We start from the raw sequence: 21,749 nt of genomic DNA on the forward strand, positions 1-21,749 counted from the left end.
GTACTTCTTGGGAGTACTTGCCTCAAAGCAGGGATTAATATTCTCAACAGCCAATCTGACACCTGCAGACCTTGAGTTTTTGTTTTCCCAAGAGTGCTATTTTGGATTACACGTGAAGTCTGATAGAAAGTATGTGCAAAATGTAGTTATTGCATTTGTCCTTAGAGAAATGTAACGGTATTACTTTCATAAATTCAGTGCTTAAACATAGCCTTCAGTTAATTAGTGGCACCAAGCAGACCAGGAATTTTGTCAAGTTTTTCTGTGTCAAATTCAATTAGAGCAAAGAAAAACCCAAAACTAAAATCTGCATGGTCAGTTGTGTTGCAAGTAGAATAATACATCTGTTAATGTTTGGCATCATTAACAAAAGTACTTCTTAAAAATTAAAAAGCGGTTTTGTTTTGTGCTTCAGACGCATTTGCAGTGTGCAATCTTGAGATTGTTTCGGAAACAGTAAAATACATACACAGCACACACACAAAAAAACCCACAAGAGCTTACATACAACACATTGACAATCACAGGAAGCTTGTTAAAAGAAGAGACACAAAGCCACGCACAAAAAGCAACAGAACAAAAGAGAAGAAACTACGGACAAAGTATTGCGATTCATGACATGCGTAGCAAAGGGAATCTCAGTAGCTGGCAAATACCTTCAACATGATCAGGGACATTTTCATCAGGAATACGCTCAATCTGAGTCTCAATGGACTCATCCCAAATGGGCCTGCTGTCAAAGATGTCCTCGGCAACTGACTGCTGGGTCTCAATGGATGGCACATTTTCAATAACCGAAACTTCTAGGGCGCTACTACTTTCATCATCTGAAACTAATTCTTGTTCTCTCTCTGATTGTATAAGTCTATCCACTAACTTGGAAGCTTCATCACTAATCTCTTCAAAGAATTCTATGGAGTTTTTGTAAAGTTCAAAAAAATGTTCCTTACTTTCTTTTGAGGGACTAAGACCACTGCGGGAAGCTGAGGTGCTTCTGCTCTTAACAGGCAATCGCGATGAAAATATCTTTGGTTGGGCAGTCATCAGCTCGTCTGATTCTAGCTCAAGCCTCATCTCACCCACCCTCTCTCTGGTCTCTGCATCTGCCTCAGCAGAGCTTCTAACTTTGTCTGAATGTTTCGTTTTTGAGTCCATGGAGGCACTTGCATCTGATTCGGATTTGCTTCTACTATCTTGTTTCACAGGATGTTTGCATGTTATTTCATGAGCTTTAGGTGACTCTGGCTTCCATACTGATGTCTCTGTGTATATACATTCTTGCTCAATTCTTTGGAAAATTCCTTTGACTGGAATTTTTGACTTTGGTTTGGATTCATCACCTTGTGGTTCTTCTAGGTTGCCCACAAAGTCATCTGAAGGGAGGCAATCAACTTCTGAATGGTGAGTTGTCCTTATAGGGATTTTGGATTTGCCTTCAGGAGGAGGCATGCTTTCCATGGCAGCAGTAGGGATTTCAATGACAGATTTCTGCTCCTCTGGTGAGGAGTCCGGAGAATCATCTTCCTGTTCAGAATATACAGACCGTGTGACTGTTGAAAAATCTAACTGTACATCAATCACAGTCTGCTCAGGAGAGATGGGGAAAGGCACCTGAGAGCTATCAAACACACCATCAGTGTCAACTCCAGAGAAGAGGTCAGCATCAGAGGCAGCAGTTTCTTTCTTTGGTGACTTTGAAGAAGCAGAAATACCCATTTTGATAGGAATTCTAGATTTGATATCTCCCTTTGTGCTATAAGAACTAGAGCTGTCATCTTCCACTGTAGGTATGAGTGAACTTTGTACAGGGGTATCAGCTTCATCAAATTCAGAAGATGCAGATGGCACTGAGGATAGTTCTGACTGGGGAGATTCTAGGCCTTCAGCTTCTCTCATTTCTTCAGATAATGACACCTCTCCCTGAGACTGCTGACCCATTTGGAAAAACTGCAAGTTTTCATCAGAATAATCTCTCTTGGTCATGTCAATAGCACCACTCCTTGTCATTTCAAACAATTTACCTTCCTGGAAAAGAAAGGGGTTTTGTTCACTGGTAGGTGTCCCTTCTTCTGTAGGAGTCCTGGCAGGTGTAGTATCGGGGGTGGTGCCTTGTGACCTTCGGTCTACCATTAAGCCAAATATCTTCTGTTCTTCTTCTTTCACTCGAGCCTCAAAAGCATCATCATCTTCACGTATTTCGCTCCACTTATCCGAGTCTACATCTGTCCTGGTTATGATTACTTGGCTTATAATTTTCTCAGCTTCATCCCTGATATCCTGTAAAGCAGCTTCATCAAGAGATGCAGGGACTGTTGTTGAAGGCATTGAAGTTGATTGTTTTTGAGAGACATTCAGGTGCGTCGATTCAATCTCCATATAGACATCTTCTGAAGTGCAACCTTCAGAACCTGTTGTTCTTTGAAGAGAGCTTGTTACTCTACTTTCATCTGTGAAGGTCGTTTTTAGTTCAGCAGAACAACCATCCCTAGACAACTGATCTTCTCTCATCCTTGAATCAATTCCTGTACTAATTTCAGGGCTAGTAAAAAAATGTTGTGAGGGAACATTTTCATAAGGGCTTGTTATAGTCAGAGCACTACCTTCATTAGCATCTTCAATATAACTGCAACATTCACCCTTTTGGGTGGTCAGAGATGAATATTCTTCAGAGTGCTCTGTACTACAAGAATCCCTTTGTGCCATCTCAAAACCTATGTCAGTTCTAATCATATTTTTTTCTGAAGGGGAGTGTATTGGTGAAACATCAGTAGCCAGTTCATCACTTTGTGATGGTGTGCAGCAATGAGAGGTACCAGGTACACAAGAACCCTCTGTACATTTTGTATCAGTGAGGTCTTGGTGCGATACCCTCTCAGCTGCTTCATTTGCTTCCAAATCATGCTGATGGCGCAATGCCTCTGAGATCTGATTCAGATCAGTTACTTTCTGGGCATCATCACCAATAGAGTGGTAGAATGCCTCCTCAGGGTGCATCACAGGGCCATTTGGGCTAACTGTATCACTTTCATCTGTGCTGTAGCACTTTGATTCACTAGCCTGTGCTATAATGCTAGCATCAGAGGCAAGAGAGGTATCACCAGACATCTTTGCCTCTTCTGTTGGTTTATCTGATTCTGTGTTCTCCTCCTCAGTACTGAAAGCCTGCTGTTTGGGCTCAATGGGCTGAAATTCCGTTTCTTCAGGGCTGGAACTGGAATCCATATTGCAAAGATGAGGTGATGGGGGCTGCACTCGAATTACAGGATCCATTAAAAGCCCAGAGTCAGCTTCTTTTTTTAGTTTTGTCAGTTCTGGCTCACTCTCTGAAGAGGAAGAAGTCTTTCTCAATTCAGCTGCAGAGGTCACTATGGCAGGAACCTCATTATATTTGTCAGTGGTTGGAGATGCAACTTCAGCTTCAGAAGTGATTTCCAGATCAGATGTTGTGACAATGTCATCTGTTGGGGAATCCTTCTTATAGTCTCTCTTCTGCTTTGCTTCCTGTTCCAGCTCATCAAACATTTTAATTTTGGTCACCATTTTGAACATCTCTTCTTCTGGTGTAAACCTTTTCTTTGGCTCCCCTTCTGAATCATCATCTGGCTCTTCATTGACTTCAGGGATCACAGCTGATTTAGATATATTTGATAGTGCCTGTGAATCTACTAATTTGGGTGTGATTTCATAACTAATTTCCTCAGAGCTAGGAGTCTCTGGTGAAAGAGGACTTTTGCCTGAGCTCTCCATAAGTGATGTTTGTTCCAAGCTGTCATCTTCAGCACTTCCATCAGGGTCTCGTAAAAGCCTGGACCGCACAGGTGTCAGCTCAGGGAAGTTTTCTGCTTTGATGAGGGCACTCTGAATGGAACCAGGTCCTGGAAGAATTCCAATCCTTGACTTTTGTTCTACAGGACTGCTTTCCAAAGAATCACGACATGGAGATTCCTTGGTAGGACTAGGCTCAAGAGAATCAGGTGTTTTGCGTGATGAATTGTCTTCTAATACTGGACTTGCTTCCAGTGAATCTTTATGGCTTATAGCTATGGACTCATCAGCAACTGGGCTAAGACCTTCACACTCGTGGCTAGAAAGCAAAAGTTCCAGTCCTTTACTAACAGTTTGGTGCACACTGTCTGAATCCTTCTCTTTTTCTAAAGAAGTGTCATGTGTTTCATTCAACTCAGTTAAATGTCCTTGCATAGTGGGCATAGGTACCTCATCCCTGACAGTAAGAGAAGTTGAGCTAGAATCTGTACATGTGTCTGTCTCTTCCTTGGAAGCTGTAATTTGTGATTCTTTTGACAAATGGTGGCAATCAGCCTCTACAGTCTCTGTAATATCTTTTAGGCCCGTGTCAGAAATTGTCCTTTCAATTTTTGTTGGAGAATGTTCCTTTGGCGAATGTGGTTCTGCTGTTTTCTGCACTGCACTGGCGGGTTTGGTTCCTTCCAACTGATCAACAGTTTCTGTTTTCTTTGGCGAGAAAGAGAAGCTCTCGGGGCTTGTTTCTGGAGTTTCTGCCAGGCCCTCATGCTTATAACTTTCCTCAGAGCTGATCTGTGGGGTTCCATCAAGCAGGCTACCAATCGGAGAATCTGCTATGCCTTCATGCTTAAGGCTCTCTGAGCTGCCATCCAAAGCACCACTGCGCAAGGAGAGAGTGGGCAAAAACCCATCTGTCACAAATTCTGATGGAAATGTAACACTGAATGGACTGGTCAGTACTTGATCTAAGTGAAGCTCACCTTCCTCAGTAATTGAAATGTGCCGGAACTGTTGGTATTTGTCATTGTCCTCAAGCTCTTCCTTTATGTCAGCAGAAAAATCTGTTGAAGTCTTTCTGTCAGGGGTGATCTGGAGTTCAATATCCCCATGGTCATCAAATGTCAGAGTCACATCCTTAGTACTTTCATCATTAGCTATGACTACTGCAGGAAGTTTTTTGTCAGTCTTGCCACTCTGCTCTTTTGCCTGTTGCGTGGCTGAATCTTCTTTCAAAGTTATGTCAGGGATACCCTGTGCCTCCTTTTTAGATTGCAAACCTACCTCTGCCTGAGGTTCCTGGCTTTTTTTGCTCTTGGGACTGTCTTTTTTGGATACCTCTTTTTGTGTCAATGCCCGTTTCTTTTCATTGTCTACCTGAGTGACCCCTTTCTTAACTGGCTCTTTGTCAGATGTCTGCTGTTTCTGCTTTATAGACCTATGCTCAAAAAGTCCAGTTTTATGCTTTGATGGGTCTTGGCCTGATTGGAAGGCTTTCATCAGTTCACGGACAGACATAGTTTCTTCAAGTCTTTCCGTTTTGGAAGATGGTGAAACTGGAGGTTTCTTAGCTGTGGGAGAAACAGGTGGTTTCTTAGATGTGGGCGAAGGTGGCTTCTTAGCTGTGGGCGAAACAGCTTTCTTGGCAGCTGGAGAAGAGGAGAGTTTTGAGGCAGATGGAGAAGATGGTGATTTTGATGCAGAAGGAGAAGATGATGATTTGGAGGCAGTAGAAGATGGTAGTCTTGAGGCAGCAGGAGACGCGGGTGATTTTGAGGCAGCAGGAGATGCTGGTGATTTTGAGGCAGCAGGAGATGCTGGTGATTTTGAGGCAGCAGGAGATGCTGGGAGTTTTGTTTTGTAAACAATTTTTTTAACCTGTGATGGCTTTGTTACAGGCTTTTCAGATGCCCCATCTTTTCCTGGGAGCCTGACAGGTAGTTTTGAACGTCCCTTCTGCTCATCTTCCACTCGCTTCTGAAGAGCTTTTACTTTATCTTTGATTGAGCCAATGGGAGTTTCTTCTATTACAGGAGAAACAGCATTTACTTTGGAAGGTTCTGCAGGGGCTAGTCCTTGATCTTCATCTAAAGACTCCTCAGAGCTAACCATTGTTAGCCCTGAAGGCGGTTCTTTTCCTTTAGATTCCATGTTCTTTGGCTTTTGTTTTTCTTTTAATTTCTTTCTAACTGGTTTTTTAATTTCCAGGGTAGGTTTGCACTGATCTTGTTTCTCCTGGCTCTCAACAGCTGCAGAATCTTGCCCACTTTTGTCAGAAGATCTGCTTAAAACAACTGCTTCAAATCTCTCAGCTACTGCATCTTCTTGAAATGTCTGTGGCTGTACTTTGTTAAGTGACACATATGCATTGAGATCTTCACTGAGATAATCTACCATCCCTGTCATGTCTTTCTTTTCTTTATCTGTTTTTCCTTTGCCTATTCTGATTTCAACACAGACAGGCTCTATGGCTTCCAATGGAGCATTTTGCTTGGCCTCTTCAATTTCTTCATCGCTTACAACAACCCATTCTTCTTCTATCAACTGTGTTCCAGAACTGGATCTCTTAACAGTTGGCTGTTCTCTAGGACAGCTTCCACTTCTTAGAATTTCATTGACTTTTTCTAAGTCCTCTTTAACTCTTTCCACAATTTCAAAAGGTTCTCCTGGTTCTTCATCAGCAGCTTTCACAAGATCTTTCACTTTAATTGAACCTGACTTTTCAGATGCATCTGTTGTCAAGATGGCAGTCATTTTGATCAAGTCTTGTTTCATCTCAGAGACTTCAGAAAGCAAATCTGGACTGGCCAAGACAGGGACTTCATTGACAAGATGACTTTTCAGGATCGATGTTTCAGTCGATTCTGTTTCATCATCATCTTTTATGCAAATGGGGGAAAAACATTGAAAATAAATGGAAATCAAAAATAGAGATTGAAAAACGTAATCAGGACTGAAATGACTGTCTTTGATTGCAGCAGTAGGAGAGTCAACAAAATGGTCTGGGTATGGTGGATCCACAAATCTGAGGGTGAAAAAAAAAGCAAAGCTAACGGGAAAAACTGAAAAGGAAAGTGGGCAGGAAATAACTTGCTTAGTTTTTGCAGTACAAAACATCCACACATACAACACCGAAGCTTTTGAAAACCAAGAACATTATAAAAACAAGGATGGAGAAAAAAAAAAAGAACAGTGAAATTTTCACACAAAGGCATCTCAAGATTGTTCAGGTGTTACAGATCAATGTTCAAATAAAAATACAGAAGAACAAAGGGGAGGGGGTCGGACTTCATAATTGATTGAAAGTGGATCTCCTCTAAGAGAAAGCCAGTGATAGCAAACTGTCAGAACCAAAATTAAATACACTTTTGCATAATAATCAAAAGTCCAAAATTCTTTATTTGCATTTAATTATGTAATACTCTATGATAAACAAAAATGCATTAATATCTGAGGCAGCTGCAAACCGGCATTTCATCTAAGGGGAATATAGGACATCCAAACGGGGATACACACAAACAGACTTTTGTGTCAAGAGGCATGGTCCTTTCCTTGGAACATCCTCATTGTTCAAAACAAATAATGAATAGATCGAAGGGAAGAAATCAAAATAAAATTAGAGTAAGAGGGAAGGAACAATGAATAGCTCGACGGTGAATTCCAAGGTTAGAAAAAATATAATGCACAACAACCAAACACATTCACACGGGGCACATACACGCAAACATACACACAATATATATGTAAGCCAAGTTATTTCCATGCAAAGCAAAGCTGTTGCATACATTGAAGGGTAAGTATCCTTACATTGGAAAACAAAAACAAAACCTAAATGGTTATAAATGAAAAAGGCATAAATTATAGGCAATATACTGTGGTGAAGTATTTATTTTCTTGAATCAACTCGTAAAGTATTGCACTTAATAACTTAGAAAGGTGACAATATAGAAGAGAAGTAGAACTGATAGAGGGGAATCTTAGATCAGGAAATTTAGAAATATCTATGCTCTAAATGTACAACACAGTTTTTCAATAAACAAAGTGTGTTATAACTCTTCCAAGATCCTCAGAACCGTATAAAATAAACTGTAAGATAGTGGGGCAATCAGTAAACTATATGGGTAACAAAAGGATGTTTGTGTGTGGGGGGGGAGGCTAACGAGTCCAATTAGCAAAGAGACAAGAGAGAAGCCTGATCAGGGAGAAACTGCAGTCCAGCCCACAAATGAGCAGAAATCAGAAAGCAAACAGGTAAGTCTTTCCTACTCTGGCCCATTTAGCCATCATTGTGCTTGATATGTCAATTCTGCACTGGGAAATCTCTGACTCCATAAGTTTTTCTCTATAGAGCTTCATTCTTCAGATCTGCTTCTGGTTAACTGTTGCCTGGATTAGTACCATGGGTAACAAACCAAAAACAATCCAGAACAATCCTTCCAGAAATGAAGTTCATCTTTCACAGTACTGAGAGCTGTCTATTTTAAAGTAATGTCACAAATTGAGATGCAGTTCAGTTGGCTACAGTGGCCGACTTTCCATTTTAAAGATATAGTGTTTAGGTTCTTTCTAGGACATATCCAGGGTAATGGGGGCAAAAAGTACGGTCAGCCAACGATAAGCACTTTAACACTTTATTAAAATTAGTGGGTTCCAAAACTATGCCTGAATCATATTCCCCATATTTCAGTGTTTGGTGGAGAAGTAGTATACTCCTCAGACCCAAATTTCAATGGACTGCCTATACTTATGATTTTTCACTAAAATAAGTTTTGCCAAAAGAATTCTTTGTTATAAAATATCTAAATACAAATTTTCCCCTTTCTATTTAGTTCAACTTTAATTTTCAACTTGGAAGAGTGTTCAAAGCCATAAATATGTAACAAAATAAACTTCACCACAGCAATAGGGAGGGGGGAGGGAATGGAGTCTGGTTACTGAAAACAGTATCACTTTTATGTGTATACATTTAATGTAAACTGTTCAGTGAAGTAGTCGTTTGTATGTCATTTCTTAAAAGTGATACTGTAATTTATTTAAAAAATGCAACATGTCAAACATACAAAAATATATATTTTTAAAAAATCATAAAATGGGGGATTTTATCTAACAGCGATAGCAGGGTCACCAGGGAATGTCAAAAGGAAGGTGAATGCTTAGATGAACTGTCTTGCTATTTTAATCTTCAATTATTAGTATCAAGCTAAATAACATTTTGTCTGAAAGCTAAATATATTTTATCATTCTGTTTAGAAATTAATATTGTCATCAGATGTAATTAGAGACTGCAAACTCTTGCATGCTTAACTTTATTAATAGGCTACTTTTGTGCTTGCCGCTGTGTTTTTAATTAAAATCTTACGTTTTTCTGAAGTTGTGTCAATCTGAAAGAGAACACAAATAGAGTGAAATTATTTGTTTTAATGTCCTAGTGGAACAAACCTGGAATAGCAGCTAAAATAAGCAAGACATCTAAGATAAGCAAGACATGAAGCCTGATTCTCAACCACCTTGGAATGAATTCCCCCCCTGAAATCCCCATAAGTAAGCTAAAGTAGTCTGTCCTGTTATTAAGTCACTGATAAACCTGAATATGAAAAGCTGAAACATAAACAACTGAACTTGACAAACAGAAATGATTAACTCAATGGAAGGTACAAGCAGGTGACTTTTTATCTAGCGCTTATGAGAGCATCAAAATAATATCTTAAGAAATCAGTGAGCAGCAAGAGTGGGAAGACAGACAAAGCTCGGTGAAAACTTAAAAAACCCTAGAAATATAAAGCAAGCATGCAATCATTGGTGTCTGATTTTTGACAGAATTCTGATGTACAGTTTATCCTTATATAAATTATTAAGTTATAATATTCCATTTTGAATGTAATTTATACATTTCCTCTTATCTTTATCATATGGACTCAAAGTGGATTCTACATGAATAAAATAAAGGGATAAGTGAAATATAGATGGACTTGCACACATATCCATTTTGAAATACCCAATGGCCAATACTTGGAATTAATAATACTTTTATATTGGATACTATGATGAGTTTTACAACCTTAACCTTTACACTGGTTATTTATTTGTTTGTTTGTTTGTTTATTTATTTGTTTGTTTATTCATATACCGCCGCTCTCAAATGTCTTGCGGTGGTTTACAGAATTCATAAAAACAATAAAATCCCATAAAACCCATTAAAACATACTTAAAACACAATATCACAATGGTGGATAATAAATATATAACCCACTCCCCTCCCCCAGTCCAGTAACGGTCTATTACTCTCTATCTGGGAGCGAAGGACTTGGTTTCAGCTAGAGATCCACAGCTGACAGCGCCAGTAGCTACCCTGGCTTCATCTATATGTCTGGCGGAAGAGCTCTGTCTTGCAGAAAGCTGACAAATCCTGCAGGGCCCGTAGCTCTTCCAGGCCCTATCACAAGATTTCCTTGCATTTGGTGCAAGAAATATTATGCAAGGCAACAATAGATGTGATTTCTCTGAGAACCACTGATGATTCCTAACATGGGGCATCTTCAATAGAAAAAGACTCCAACATTATATCATAGACTAGCTTCAAAGCCCGTTCCTAAGAACGGGTCCTGAAAGGGTCCCCTCACCTGGCCCCTGACTAGGCAGCTTAAGATGGCTTTGGGCCGTACCTCGCAGCCAAATCAAGTAGGGCAGGCAGGGACTGGGCAGCTCGTTAGCAGGGCCGAGACAGAGCTCCTTACCAGGCAGTCAGCAGGCTGGGAGGCCCTTGTGAGCAGGCCCAGCGTAGCAGGCTAGGAGTCCCTTTTTAGCAAGCCCTCCACCATAACCCTTTGGCCAGGGTTACCTGCTGCTGACTCCAGGCACTGAGAGCAAAAAGGCTATAGTCCAGGGCTGGAGGGCAGGAGCCACAGGGGCAGGGCCAATCAGGACAAAGCTGGCTGCACCCTGATTGGCCCTATTCCAACTTGGACAGCCGGACACATCCCACCCCCTAAATATATTTCATAAATATATAGAGGAACAGCAATGGATAAGGATATGGTTAGAGAAGGGCAATAATATGCCAGACCTTTCTTATTCAAATGCCTCAATGGCATACTCATCTATACAATTTTCCTTTACCCGGAGGCCAACTGCTTTGGTAACACTCAAAATGACAATGATCTTTATATTTGTTTTTGCAGCTAAGGAAGCTAGAAGCCATTTCCATGATTTTGAGACACAGCTCATCATCGATTTAAAGCAAATTTAAAAGGAAGGTGCACACTGTGGTGTCTTTTGGGATATTTGTTCCACCCCACAAAAAACATTTATGAATTCTAGGAGAACCTGAAGTCATGTGTAATCTGATACTGGAGTGAAGACAATTGGTGAATTCTCCCTATATATGATCTGGTCTCTTTAGATCCTGGCCACAGTTATATTAAAGAAGTTGTAGAGTGGTGCTCTTTTGTTAAAAATTACCTCTTCTTCCTGTTCTTGATCTGATTCTGATTCCTTTCAGCCCAATATGTCATGCAAGGGGGAAAAAAACAGAGCAGGGAAAGACAGGATTATAGTTAAAGGAAAAAGAATGATTTCTGGACACATCCAACAGACAAGACAATCTAACAAGCACAATTATATCCAGTCCTACCTATAAGGGAACAACAGAGTCAGATACAATCCAAAAAGCTAAGAGATCAAGGAAATTAAATATAGGAAAGCTGTCTACAAATGGTTGCCTTTGATTATTTATATCATATATTAAAAACATCTAGATAATTGGCTGTCAGATATCTGATCGGGACCCAGCACTGAACCTAAACAACTTCCTAAAGGTCCCTGAGATGAAGAAAACATATTTTGAATTTATTTATTTTCATTTTTTAAATATGTCTAACTTGAAGCAGTAATGTTTCAATTCTAATAAAATGAAGTCAACATGCACACTATATTAGACAGCTTTCCTCTGCATTTAATTATATAGATGACAGACTCACATGCATTCACAGGAGAGTTGTTCTGTTGAAGGGGGAGAGGGCTCTAGAATCAGAAACCTACATACTGAAGCTAGTTAATAATCTGCTCCCAAATTTCTAAAAATTTCTAAAGACTGATAAATGCCACTCTAATATACCAAAATTTTGTTTTAATCTGGTATAAAATGTTTGCTCTAAACTTTGTTTAGCAAGGCATGATACAGCTTCCAGAATCACTGATCTAGAAAATATGTCAAGTTTATCTATCATTTATCATTATGTATTTTAAAAATAACTTAGATGTTCATCAATGGCTTCATCCAAAAGATAGAATTTGTACATTGTGAAATGCACTGCTGTAGATAATGGGATTTAAGATGTCTCAAAAGTTAGAATAATAGAAAGAGACACAATTGTGTATACACAATAATATACAGGCGTTGTGGGGAAAAGTTCTTCAGATAGTTGTCAGTTTAGATATTCTTTATTTCAACAGATTTATTCCCTTTTTACTTGCTGAACTGTTACAACTTGGAATGTCACGACTCATATTTTTGTAGTTGACAGGTCTTAAACACTGGAAGATTGAATGAAGGACAGTGCCTTTATATAAAGATATCTGGTGAGTGTCTTAGGAGTTTGCAGTGTATTGTTCATAATTATGTAAGTGTATTGTAAAGAATGTATCTTAAGCAGATTTAGGATTAGTTATATTGTCTAAAGCAGTGGTCCCCAACCTTTTTATCATCGGGGACCACTCAACGCTGGGGACCACTCACTGGGGACCACTCAACGCCTTTTACTGAGGCCCGGTGGGGGGGTAGTTTACTCCTCTACTTTCAACCACTGCCCTAACGCTCTCTGATTGCTATGGTAATGTTTAAACATCCCTTCAAAATAAGATACAGACACGCCACAACAATGAAGTGTGTTGTAAGGGGGGGGGATGAAGTAAAGGGTCGGGGGGGGGAGAGAAGGCATCCTTCGGGGCCCACCTCCAATTAGTCGAAGGACCACATGTGGTCCGCGGCCCACAGGTCGGGGATCGCTAGTCTAAAGCATTGTTGTTGTTATGTGCGAAGTCGTGTCCGACCCATCGCGACCCCATGGACAATGATCCTCCAGGCCTTCCTGTCCTCTACCATTCCCCAGAGTCCATTTAAGTTTGCACCTACTGCTTCAGTGACTCCATCCAGCCACCTCATTCTCTGTCGTCCCCTTCTTCTTTTGCCCTCGATCGCTCCCAGCATTAGGCTCTTCTCCAGGGAGTCCTTCCTTCTCATGAGGTGGCCAAAATATTTGAGTTTCATCTTCAGGATCTGGCCTTCTAAAGAGCAGTCAGGGCTGATCTCCTCTAGGACTGACCGGTTTGTTCGCCTTGCAGTCCAAGGGACTCGCAAGAGTCTTCTCCAGCACCAGAGTTCAAAAGCCTCAATTCTTTGACGCTCGGCCTTCCTTATGGTCCAACTTTCGCAGCCATACATTGCAACTGGGAAGACCATAGCCTTGACTAAACGCACTTTTGTTGGCAGGGTGATGTCTCTGCTTTTTAGGATGCTCTCTAGATTTGCCATAGCTTTCCTCCCCAGGAGCAAGCGTCTTTTAATTTCTTTGCTGCAGTCCCCATCTGCAGTGATCTTGGAGCCCAGGAAAATAAAATCTGTCACTATCTCCATTTCTTCCCCTTCTATTTGCCAGGAATTGAGAGGGCCGGATGCCATGATCTTTGTTTTCTTGATGTTGAGTTTCAAGCCAACTTTTGCACTCTCCTCCTTCACCCGCATCAACAGGCTCTTTAGTTCCTCTTCACTTTCTGCCATTAGAGTGGTATCATCTGCATATCTGAGGTTGTTGATATTTCTCCCTGCAATCTTGATCCCAATTTGTGACTCCTCTAATCCCGCATTTCTCATGATGTGCTCTGCATACAAGTTAAATAGGCAAGGCGACAGTATACAGCCTTGCCGAACTCCTTTCTCAATTTTGAACCAGTCAGTGATTCCATGTTCAGTTCTCACTGTTGCTTCTTGACCTGCATATAAATTTCTCAAGAGACAAATAAGATGCTCTGGTATTCCCATCTCTTTAAGAACTTGCCACAATTTGTTGTGCTCCACACAATCAAAGGCTTTAGCATAGTCGATGAAGCAGAAGTAGACGTTCTTCTGGTACTCCCTAGCTTTCTCCATGATCCAGCGTATGTTGGCAATTTGATCTCTAGTTCCTCTGCCTCTTCGAAATCCTGCCTGTACTTCTGGAAGTTCTCGGTCCACATATTGCTGGAGCCTAGCTTGTAGGATTTTGAGCATAACTTTGCTAGCATGAGAAATTAGTGCAATAGTGCGGTAGTTTGAACATTCTTTGGCATTGCCCTTCTTTGGGATTGGAATGTAAACTGACCTTTTCCAATCCTGTGGCCATTGTTGCGTTTTCCAAATTTGCTGGCATATTGAGTGTAGCACTTTTACTGCATCGTCCTTTAAGATTTTGAATAGTTCAACTGGAATGCTGTCACTACCACTAGCTTTATTGTTGCTCAGACTTCCTAAGGCCCATTTGACTTCACATTCCAGGATGTCTGGCTCCAGGTCAGTAACTACCCCATTGTGGTCATCAGGGATGTTAAGCTCGCTCTTGTATAGTTCTTCTGTATAATTTTGCCACCTTTGTTTAATCTCTTCTGCTTCTGTGAGGTCCCTACCATTTTGGTTCCTTATCATACCCACCTTTGCATGAAACGTTCTCTTCATATCTCCAATTTTCTTGAAAAGATCTCTGGTCCTCCCCATTCTATTGTTTTCTTCTATTTGTTTGCACTGTTCATTTAAGAAGGCATTCTTATCTCTTCTAGCTTTTCTCTGGAATTCTGCATTCAATTGGGTATATCTTTCTCTTTCTCCCTTGCCTTTCACTTCCCTTCTCTCCTTAGCTATTTGTAAAGCTTCCTCAGACAGCCATTTTGATTTCTTGCATTTCTTTTTCTTTGGGATGGTTTTAGTTGCTACCTCTTGTACAATGTTGCGAACCTCCGTCCATAGTTCTTCAGGCACTCTGTCTATCAGATCTAATTCCTTAAATCTATTTGTCACCTCCACTGTGTATTCGTCGGGGATATGATTTAGTTCATACCTGAGTGGCCTAGTGCTTTTCCCGACTTTCTTCAATTTAAGCCTAAATTTTGCAACAAGAAGCTCATGATCTGAACCACAAGTCTAAAGCATAGTGATCAAAAAAAATCTGAACTACCTGCTTGTCACTAACTACAACTGGAGACTATAATTGAAGAATATTAAAACTGAATATATTGGAATAAAGAATATCTAATATGACAACTGTATGAGGATGACTTTAGATTATTGTGTATAGCCACTAATACCCAATTGTGTCTTTTTCTATTGTTTAATTCTGTATATCCTTTTGTTGGTATATTATTCACAAGTTAGAATACAGTTCAGTCAGTGAGTGAAAGCCTCATAATCCTAGTAGTATTGTAAATTTACTGGGAAATACCTTTGTGTAAACTGGTAATGTGATATTTAGATTGCAGATGGCTTGATGTACTAGGCCTCTTGAAGATTTGGGTTCTTTCATAAATGACAGACGTCCACAGGGTTCCTGAGTTGTATCCCGAACCTAAGAAGAAGATACAAGATACAAATGTTTAATGTGCTCTCTATGTTTCAGTACAGATAACATGAAACAAAAAGATGTGACATTATAAATATTATTAAATATGACTGATAATAGCAGCTTGGATGGGGGGAAGGGATGGTCCAATATGGCTGTTTCAAAGATTTGCAAAATTTGGGAGGTCTCTTGCACAGTATATAGTTAGGAGTCTCAGAAAACCTTACCATTTGGGCATGGAAAAAACTATTATCTCTTTACTTGATTTTCCACCCGCCTTATTCACCAAGACTCAAGATGAATTATGAAATATAGAAAACAATTAAATCAATAAATTTAATAATACAATAATACATGCATTAGAGAATGAGAAAAGAATGCAGAATTTTAAAAAGCTGACTCAGGCATGACAAAAAGATTATAAGGCAGTAAAAATAAGTTGATATATACAAGAAAATATGACCACAGACTGCAGTCCTATTCTCTAATCAAAGTGACTTTCTGAGCTGTTTATTTATATTCTGCCTTATACGGTACTTTAGAATTACATCATTTGCTAACCAGTGATATTTTAGTTATTCCACAGTCATAAGAAATAGGTATTTCTCAGAAAGGCACTTTAATGTTGTCAAAGGATTAAACTTAGATATTAATCATATTTATGTCAGGTAGAAATTTCCTCCAAAACTTTAAAACAAAGAAACCAATACCTTTAAATAGAACTCCCTTGCCTTCATAACTCACTATAGCAATAACTGTAATATTTTTGAAACTAGTTCTATCTTTATCCATCCAGTTCTACAAACTGAACAATTTTCAGGAGCCGACAATGTCTTACACTGAACAATTATCAGGAGTTGAACAATCAATCCAGTCAATAACTTGAACAATTAATCCATTTCATTTCTTTAGTTTTACCACTGGGATTAATATAGCTAAACCCAGACTATTTTGGGTTGTATAAAGGGATGGAGGGATGGGAGAGGTTTAGCCTAATAGGGAAAGCAGGTTTGAGGGTAAACTGCTGTTTGGCCAATAAATATAAAAGGTGTTTCTTTTTTGAAATCCCTCTGTGCATGGACAGAGGGCATAATCCTGCGTTGAGCAGTGGGTTGGACTAGATCGCCTGTATGGCCCCTTCCAACTCTATGAAGTCCGTACTCCTAACCATTACACCAAACTGGCTCTCAGGTGGCCAGGTGACCAAATTGGTGGCCCAAAGTGGGTGCCCAAAGCCAGGTGGCCCAAAGTGAGTTTCCCATCCAACTTCCATTGTGATTTTCTGGTCTTCTCCATTTCTTCCCCTCCCCTCATAGGAAACAATGGAGGTTGGACACATCCCTATGCTTTATTTCAGACTGCTGTAAACCTAATCCCATTGCATTGCATAACTGATGTCTCATCCCACTGATGGCATTGCTTTACACTGTGTAATCCCCTTTTTTCTCAAAGGCAGATGATTAATAAACAAACAAACAAAGTACCATCACTACTTGCTGAGTGTTCTCAACAGTCACCATAGAACAAATCCCCAAAATGATTATAGAAACTTTACCTTGACAAATAATGGAAGTCTATTTTCTTTGAAGGCATAAAAACTGAATATGTGATGCTGGCCACTCTTTATTAATGGTACTAGATTTCCAAAGCAGTCCACATAGATGGGCTTTCCTTCTAGCACCTATATGAATAAGGAACAAATGAATTTCTTTTTAGTTTCAAAATGATGTTAAAACAAAATGGCATTAATAGAAAGCAGTAAAAAAGAAATCTGACACAAGCCCGGCAAACAAAAAGACAGCAACAAAAAATAACAGACTGCAACCCATTAAAGAATTATTAATCTTACAGTTTTTAAATTATACTGGTCTCCCTATTACATTGCTGTTCCAATTTTTAAATCTGTATTCACTATGACTACATAAAAATCCATTCTATGGATTTCATCCAGAAGGAAAATGGTGTCTTCTTTGAATCCATGTATTCTTTCAATTCATATGTGTACATTTCAGTCCAATTTTATTACACAGAGCACTGGATCCAGATTGTATTTTCTACTATTGAAATAGGATGTGTAATTTCCACCAATTTCTGGAATTGACAGGATTTATCCCTCCTGCAATTCCTGAGGGTGCCTTGTCTCCTAGGAGCAGCATTTGGAGAAAATCAATAGGCTGCAGTAAAAGGCAGGAAAGTAATATTCCCATAATGAAGCTGCATTTTTGTCAAGGAAAATTCCGTCTTCATCCAAACTATAATTGAAAAGGGCTTGACCGATATGGTCACAACTGAAAAAAGACAGGTAATATGAAAAATGATAGTTGCGTTCAACATCTCTTTAGCACAGTGGTCCGCAACCTTTTTTAGGCTGCGGACCAGTGGGTATGGGAGAGCGATCCGGCGGCCACGCCCGCGCGGCCGTATATGCACATTTGCGCCATGCGTGGCTGCAAACGCACATATGCGGCAGTTGCGCACATGCGAGGCCGGGTCGTGCATGCACGTTTGTGCCATGTGCTGCTGCAAACTCGCATGCGCAAAACTGCAGCACATACGTGCATGCTCAAAACTGCCATGCACGTGCGTTTGTGGCCGCGCATGCGCATTTGCACATGCGGCCACTCTTCTCTCTCTCCCCCCTGCAAAAAGAAGCCTGGGGTGGCGGGGAAAGGGAGCTGCAGCCTGGTGCTGGGGCCTTCGCGGACCGGCACCGGGCTGCGGCTCGGTGGTTGGGGACCACTGCTTTAGCAGATTCTCTGAAAGGCACTAGAACTAGGACTTGGACTGTCAACTAAGCAAAGAATCTGTGAAATGCACATTCTATAGGAATAATCTTTCAGAAACATTAAAGAGTTAGCTACCCCCTCCATGTATTGCTGTAGTCAAAGACTCTACATGCACAGCTGTTATAGGGGGCCATCTCCAAGACTTGGCCTGATCTTGGTCATGAGTGTAGTGGCTAAGAGCACCAGCCTTGAACATGAAGAAGTGAGTTTGATTCCCTACCCCTCTATATGCAGCCAGCTGGATAACCTTAGGCCAGTCACAGTTCACTCAGAGCTATCTCATCCTCACCTACCTCACAGGTGTCTATTGTGGAGAAGGGAAGGGTAGGCAATTGAAATCTGCTTTGAGACTCCTTTGGGTAGTAAAAAATAAAAATAAAAGGTGAATCAGGTGCTAGAATGTATTTCTTTTTAGTTTCCAGCCAGTTTGGTGTAGTGGTTAGGAACGCGGACTTCTAATCTGGCATGCCAGGTTCGATTCTGCACTCCCCCACATGCAGCCAGCTGGGTGACCTTGGGCTCGCCATGGCACTGATAAAACTGTTCTGACCGAGCAGTGATATCAGTGCTCTCTCAGCCTCACCCACCCCACAGGGTGTCTGTTGTGGGGGGAGGAATGGGAAGGCGACTGTAAGCCGCTTTGAGCCTCCTTCGGGTAGGGAAAAGCGGCATATAAGAACCAACTCTTCTTCTTCTTCTTCTTCTTCTTCTTCTTCTTCTTCTTCTTCTTCTTCTTCTTCTTCTTCTTCTATATGAACTTTTACCTCATCTACATCCAGATAGATAAGAATTACACCCTATTGTTACAATTGCTGTGTGCTTAGTTATCTCCTTCAATCACACAGGAAATAACAACATGAGGCAAAACACCCTAATATTCTTCAAGGATTTACGTCAGGCCTCTTCTGGCTCTGTCAGGTAGGTTCTGTCAGTATGCTAATCAGAATTAGAATAAACTGCCTCCAGCATGCAGCTACGATATCAATTCCATCTCAGCTGTTGCTGGCCAATCAGAGTGGCTAGAGCAGCTTGTTGCTCCGGCCCTCTCTTGGATTACATCCAGTCAGGTTTTATTGTTCCACTTCACCTGGCTCATTGCTGACATTTCAATGCTTTGATTGCCAGACCAGCTTCTTTGGCTAAATATGGAAACATCATCAATGTGTGCCAGAGTAAAATTTTTCAGCCCTGATAGCATTTTGTCTATCAGAGTATAGAATATATTTGTGACATTCCTAAGCCCATTGACTAGGAGAGTGTGCTCAAAAAGTCCCTCGTTTGCCACAAAAGTAGTCTTTTGTTGGACATTAGGATACATAGCCACCTGCCAGTGTCCCTAGGATAAGTGAATGGTGGTAATAAAACGGGCAAACAAATAAACAAAGAAAGAAAAAGCAAATCACAACACAGAACCAAGGGCTGAATAAACTAAGTAATCTCCTACCATGCCCAGAAGCAAAGCTCCTTCTCAAGTATACCCTCTCTATCCAAACCCACAACACCAACAAAGGGAACACATACTCATCCTACACCTATATAGATCTGAGTTCCATTGTGATGAATGGGAATTCTGTTATTGGCAGGAAGCTTAGGAGGGTCCCTATTTGTGTTTTCAAGGCTGGAAAACAGCACCAACACTGCTTTCTAGCATTTTGGGGACAGAGTTTCTGAGTGAGTTTCAATTTCTGAACAACACCTGGACTGTAATTCATACCATTCCCAAGGGTCTTCTGGCCCTCATTAGGTACTAGGAAGTACTAGGGGTGGTATCAGGAAAGAAGAGTCAGGAAAGAAGCATTCTGCAACTGGAAGTACACTGACCCTTGTTAGGTTCCAACACTATTGTTTTAAAAATATTTTGAACAAAGTGCCTCATTTTGTAAGTTCTTAAAATCATACCTCTACATCTCTGCTTCGAGCAACTTCGGCAAAGTTTTCTTGTTGTTCTAGTGTTTTATCCACCTTATCATCTGTCATGCAGAAACATCTCAACCGTGCTTCTATCGGATCATGTGATTTGGCAAACACTACAAATTTGGCCATGTATGGTACGCAAATAATCTCTCTGTACACTTGGGAAGCAAACGTAACAGATTCTTGTATCTGTCTACAGTCTATCAACCAAAACCTGCAAAGAAAAACAGTGAATTATCGTAATCAAGAAAAAGCAGTTTGATTCTGATTCAGATTTTGTGACAATCGTCTAGCTACTACTGCAGCTTTCAAGTACTAGATATAATGGTCTGAACTTCAAGTTAATTTACTCTAGGTTAAATCAAACAAAGCACGTTAGTCATGCTCCGTGAAATTAACCCACTGTGAATATTTCAAAGAGAAGGAATATGACGAATATTATGGTTATTCAGAATAGCAACCTCCTATTACGGCAAGAGTGTAGCCCAGCTTTTCTCAACTTTTTTACCATTGAAAAACACCTGAAACACCCCAGAAGTGGCATGATCATGCAGGATATGGTTGGGAAGCACAGCTATGTACCATGTTTCCCCGGGCCCCTCCCCTTCTCACTCCCTCATTGGTCATGGGGGGGGTCAACATGCCATATATGGTCATATCACTTGATAAATGTTTAACAAGTTTAAAAATATATAGAGAGATAATTAACTCCCACCAATTCAGGAAAACCTTCCAGGGTCACCAGGAAAACCAGGGTTTTATGAAACCCTGCTTGAGAAAGCCTTGCATAGCCAATATATCATTTGAATATACAAACTGTTTTATTGGAATATTTTAATCTTTGTTAATATTAATAAATGGAAATTAATTTTAAAATTGATATTGTTTAACCAAGTACATCCAGTTTTATATATTGGGAACTACCCCAAGACTGCCCCTAGAAAGGAGCAGTCTACAAAGCAAATAATAAATAAATAATAAATAACTAAAGATGAATATACAATGTTTAGTGCTATTTCAAATTCTGATGCAATATTCTAGTACCTGGCAGATACATTAGTGGTGAAGGAAACACATTCATTGACAAATGTTAATGGCGTTGTTCCTGTAATATCTTCCCACTGAGCAGGTGTTGTTCCACCTAAAATAAAAGAGGATAAACTGCAACGAAGCATTTCTATAACAAGTACACACACACACATGACTGCACAAACACTGGGTTGGATCCAGCCAACTTTTAACTCAATCTCTCCCAATTCTCCTCCTTACTGTTATTCTAGTTTCATGTGACTTTTGCCCATGCAGGTCTCACCATAGCCTTTCTGGTGGTCAAGGAGAACACTAGTCCAGTGGTTCTCAAACTTCCTAATCCCTTTAATACAGTTCCTCATGTGTTGGTGACCCCCAACCATAAAATTATGCAGGTGTTCTTTCACAGAAATTAAACTGAAACTGACCAATGGAATGAAGATCCATTGTTCATGATTGTATATACATTTTTTTCCCGGGGTTCCTCAGTTCAGTTCTGCCTCTTGTCCCACCATGTCGATCTCACTCTTTACCGCTGCTCCCGATAGATGAACACTCTATCTCGATGTACCCCGCAAGGAGCCCAAGGCTGCTAAGCACCGCAATTGGAAGCACCTGGTGGGAGACTGTGCAATGCTGGCAGCGCTGCTGGAGCAGCTGGTGGCCAAGCTCAGGC

The 21,749-nt window shown here is 40.4% G+C and overlaps 1 protein-coding gene across 50 annotated transcripts in view; it reads right to left on the minus strand.

Moving 5' to 3' along the window:
• ANK2 (ankyrin 2) overlaps window positions 1-21,749 on the minus strand; it is a 331,669-nt gene that overhangs the window by 24,015 nt on the left and 285,905 nt on the right. For 26 of the 50 annotated variants that reach the window (XM_077300524.1, XM_077300529.1, XM_077300531.1 and 23 more), the window contains 7 exons: window positions 21,089-21,185; window positions 20,030-20,258; window positions 16,900-17,025; window positions 15,228-15,350; window positions 11,221-11,253; window positions 9,122-9,143; window positions 657-6,641 (listed from right to left, as the gene is read on the minus strand). In XM_077300524.1, the coding sequence (XP_077156639.1) occupies window positions 657-6,641; window positions 9,122-9,143; window positions 11,221-11,253; window positions 15,228-15,350; window positions 16,900-17,025; window positions 20,030-20,258; window positions 21,089-21,185 (6,615 nt within the window). The remainder of the gene's footprint in view (window positions 1-656; window positions 6,642-9,121; window positions 9,144-11,220; window positions 11,254-15,227; window positions 15,351-16,899; window positions 17,026-20,029; window positions 20,259-21,088; window positions 21,186-21,749) is intronic. The other 24 variants (XM_077300558.1, XM_077300556.1, XM_077300547.1 and 21 more) reach the window with 4 other exon arrangements.

Source organism: Paroedura picta, chromosome 10 (genome assembly GCF_049243985.1).
Source record: "Paroedura picta isolate Pp20150507F chromosome 10, Ppicta_v3.0, whole genome shotgun sequence".
In the NCBI taxonomy this organism is placed as follows: Eukaryota; Metazoa; Chordata; class Lepidosauria; order Squamata; family Gekkonidae; genus Paroedura; species Paroedura picta.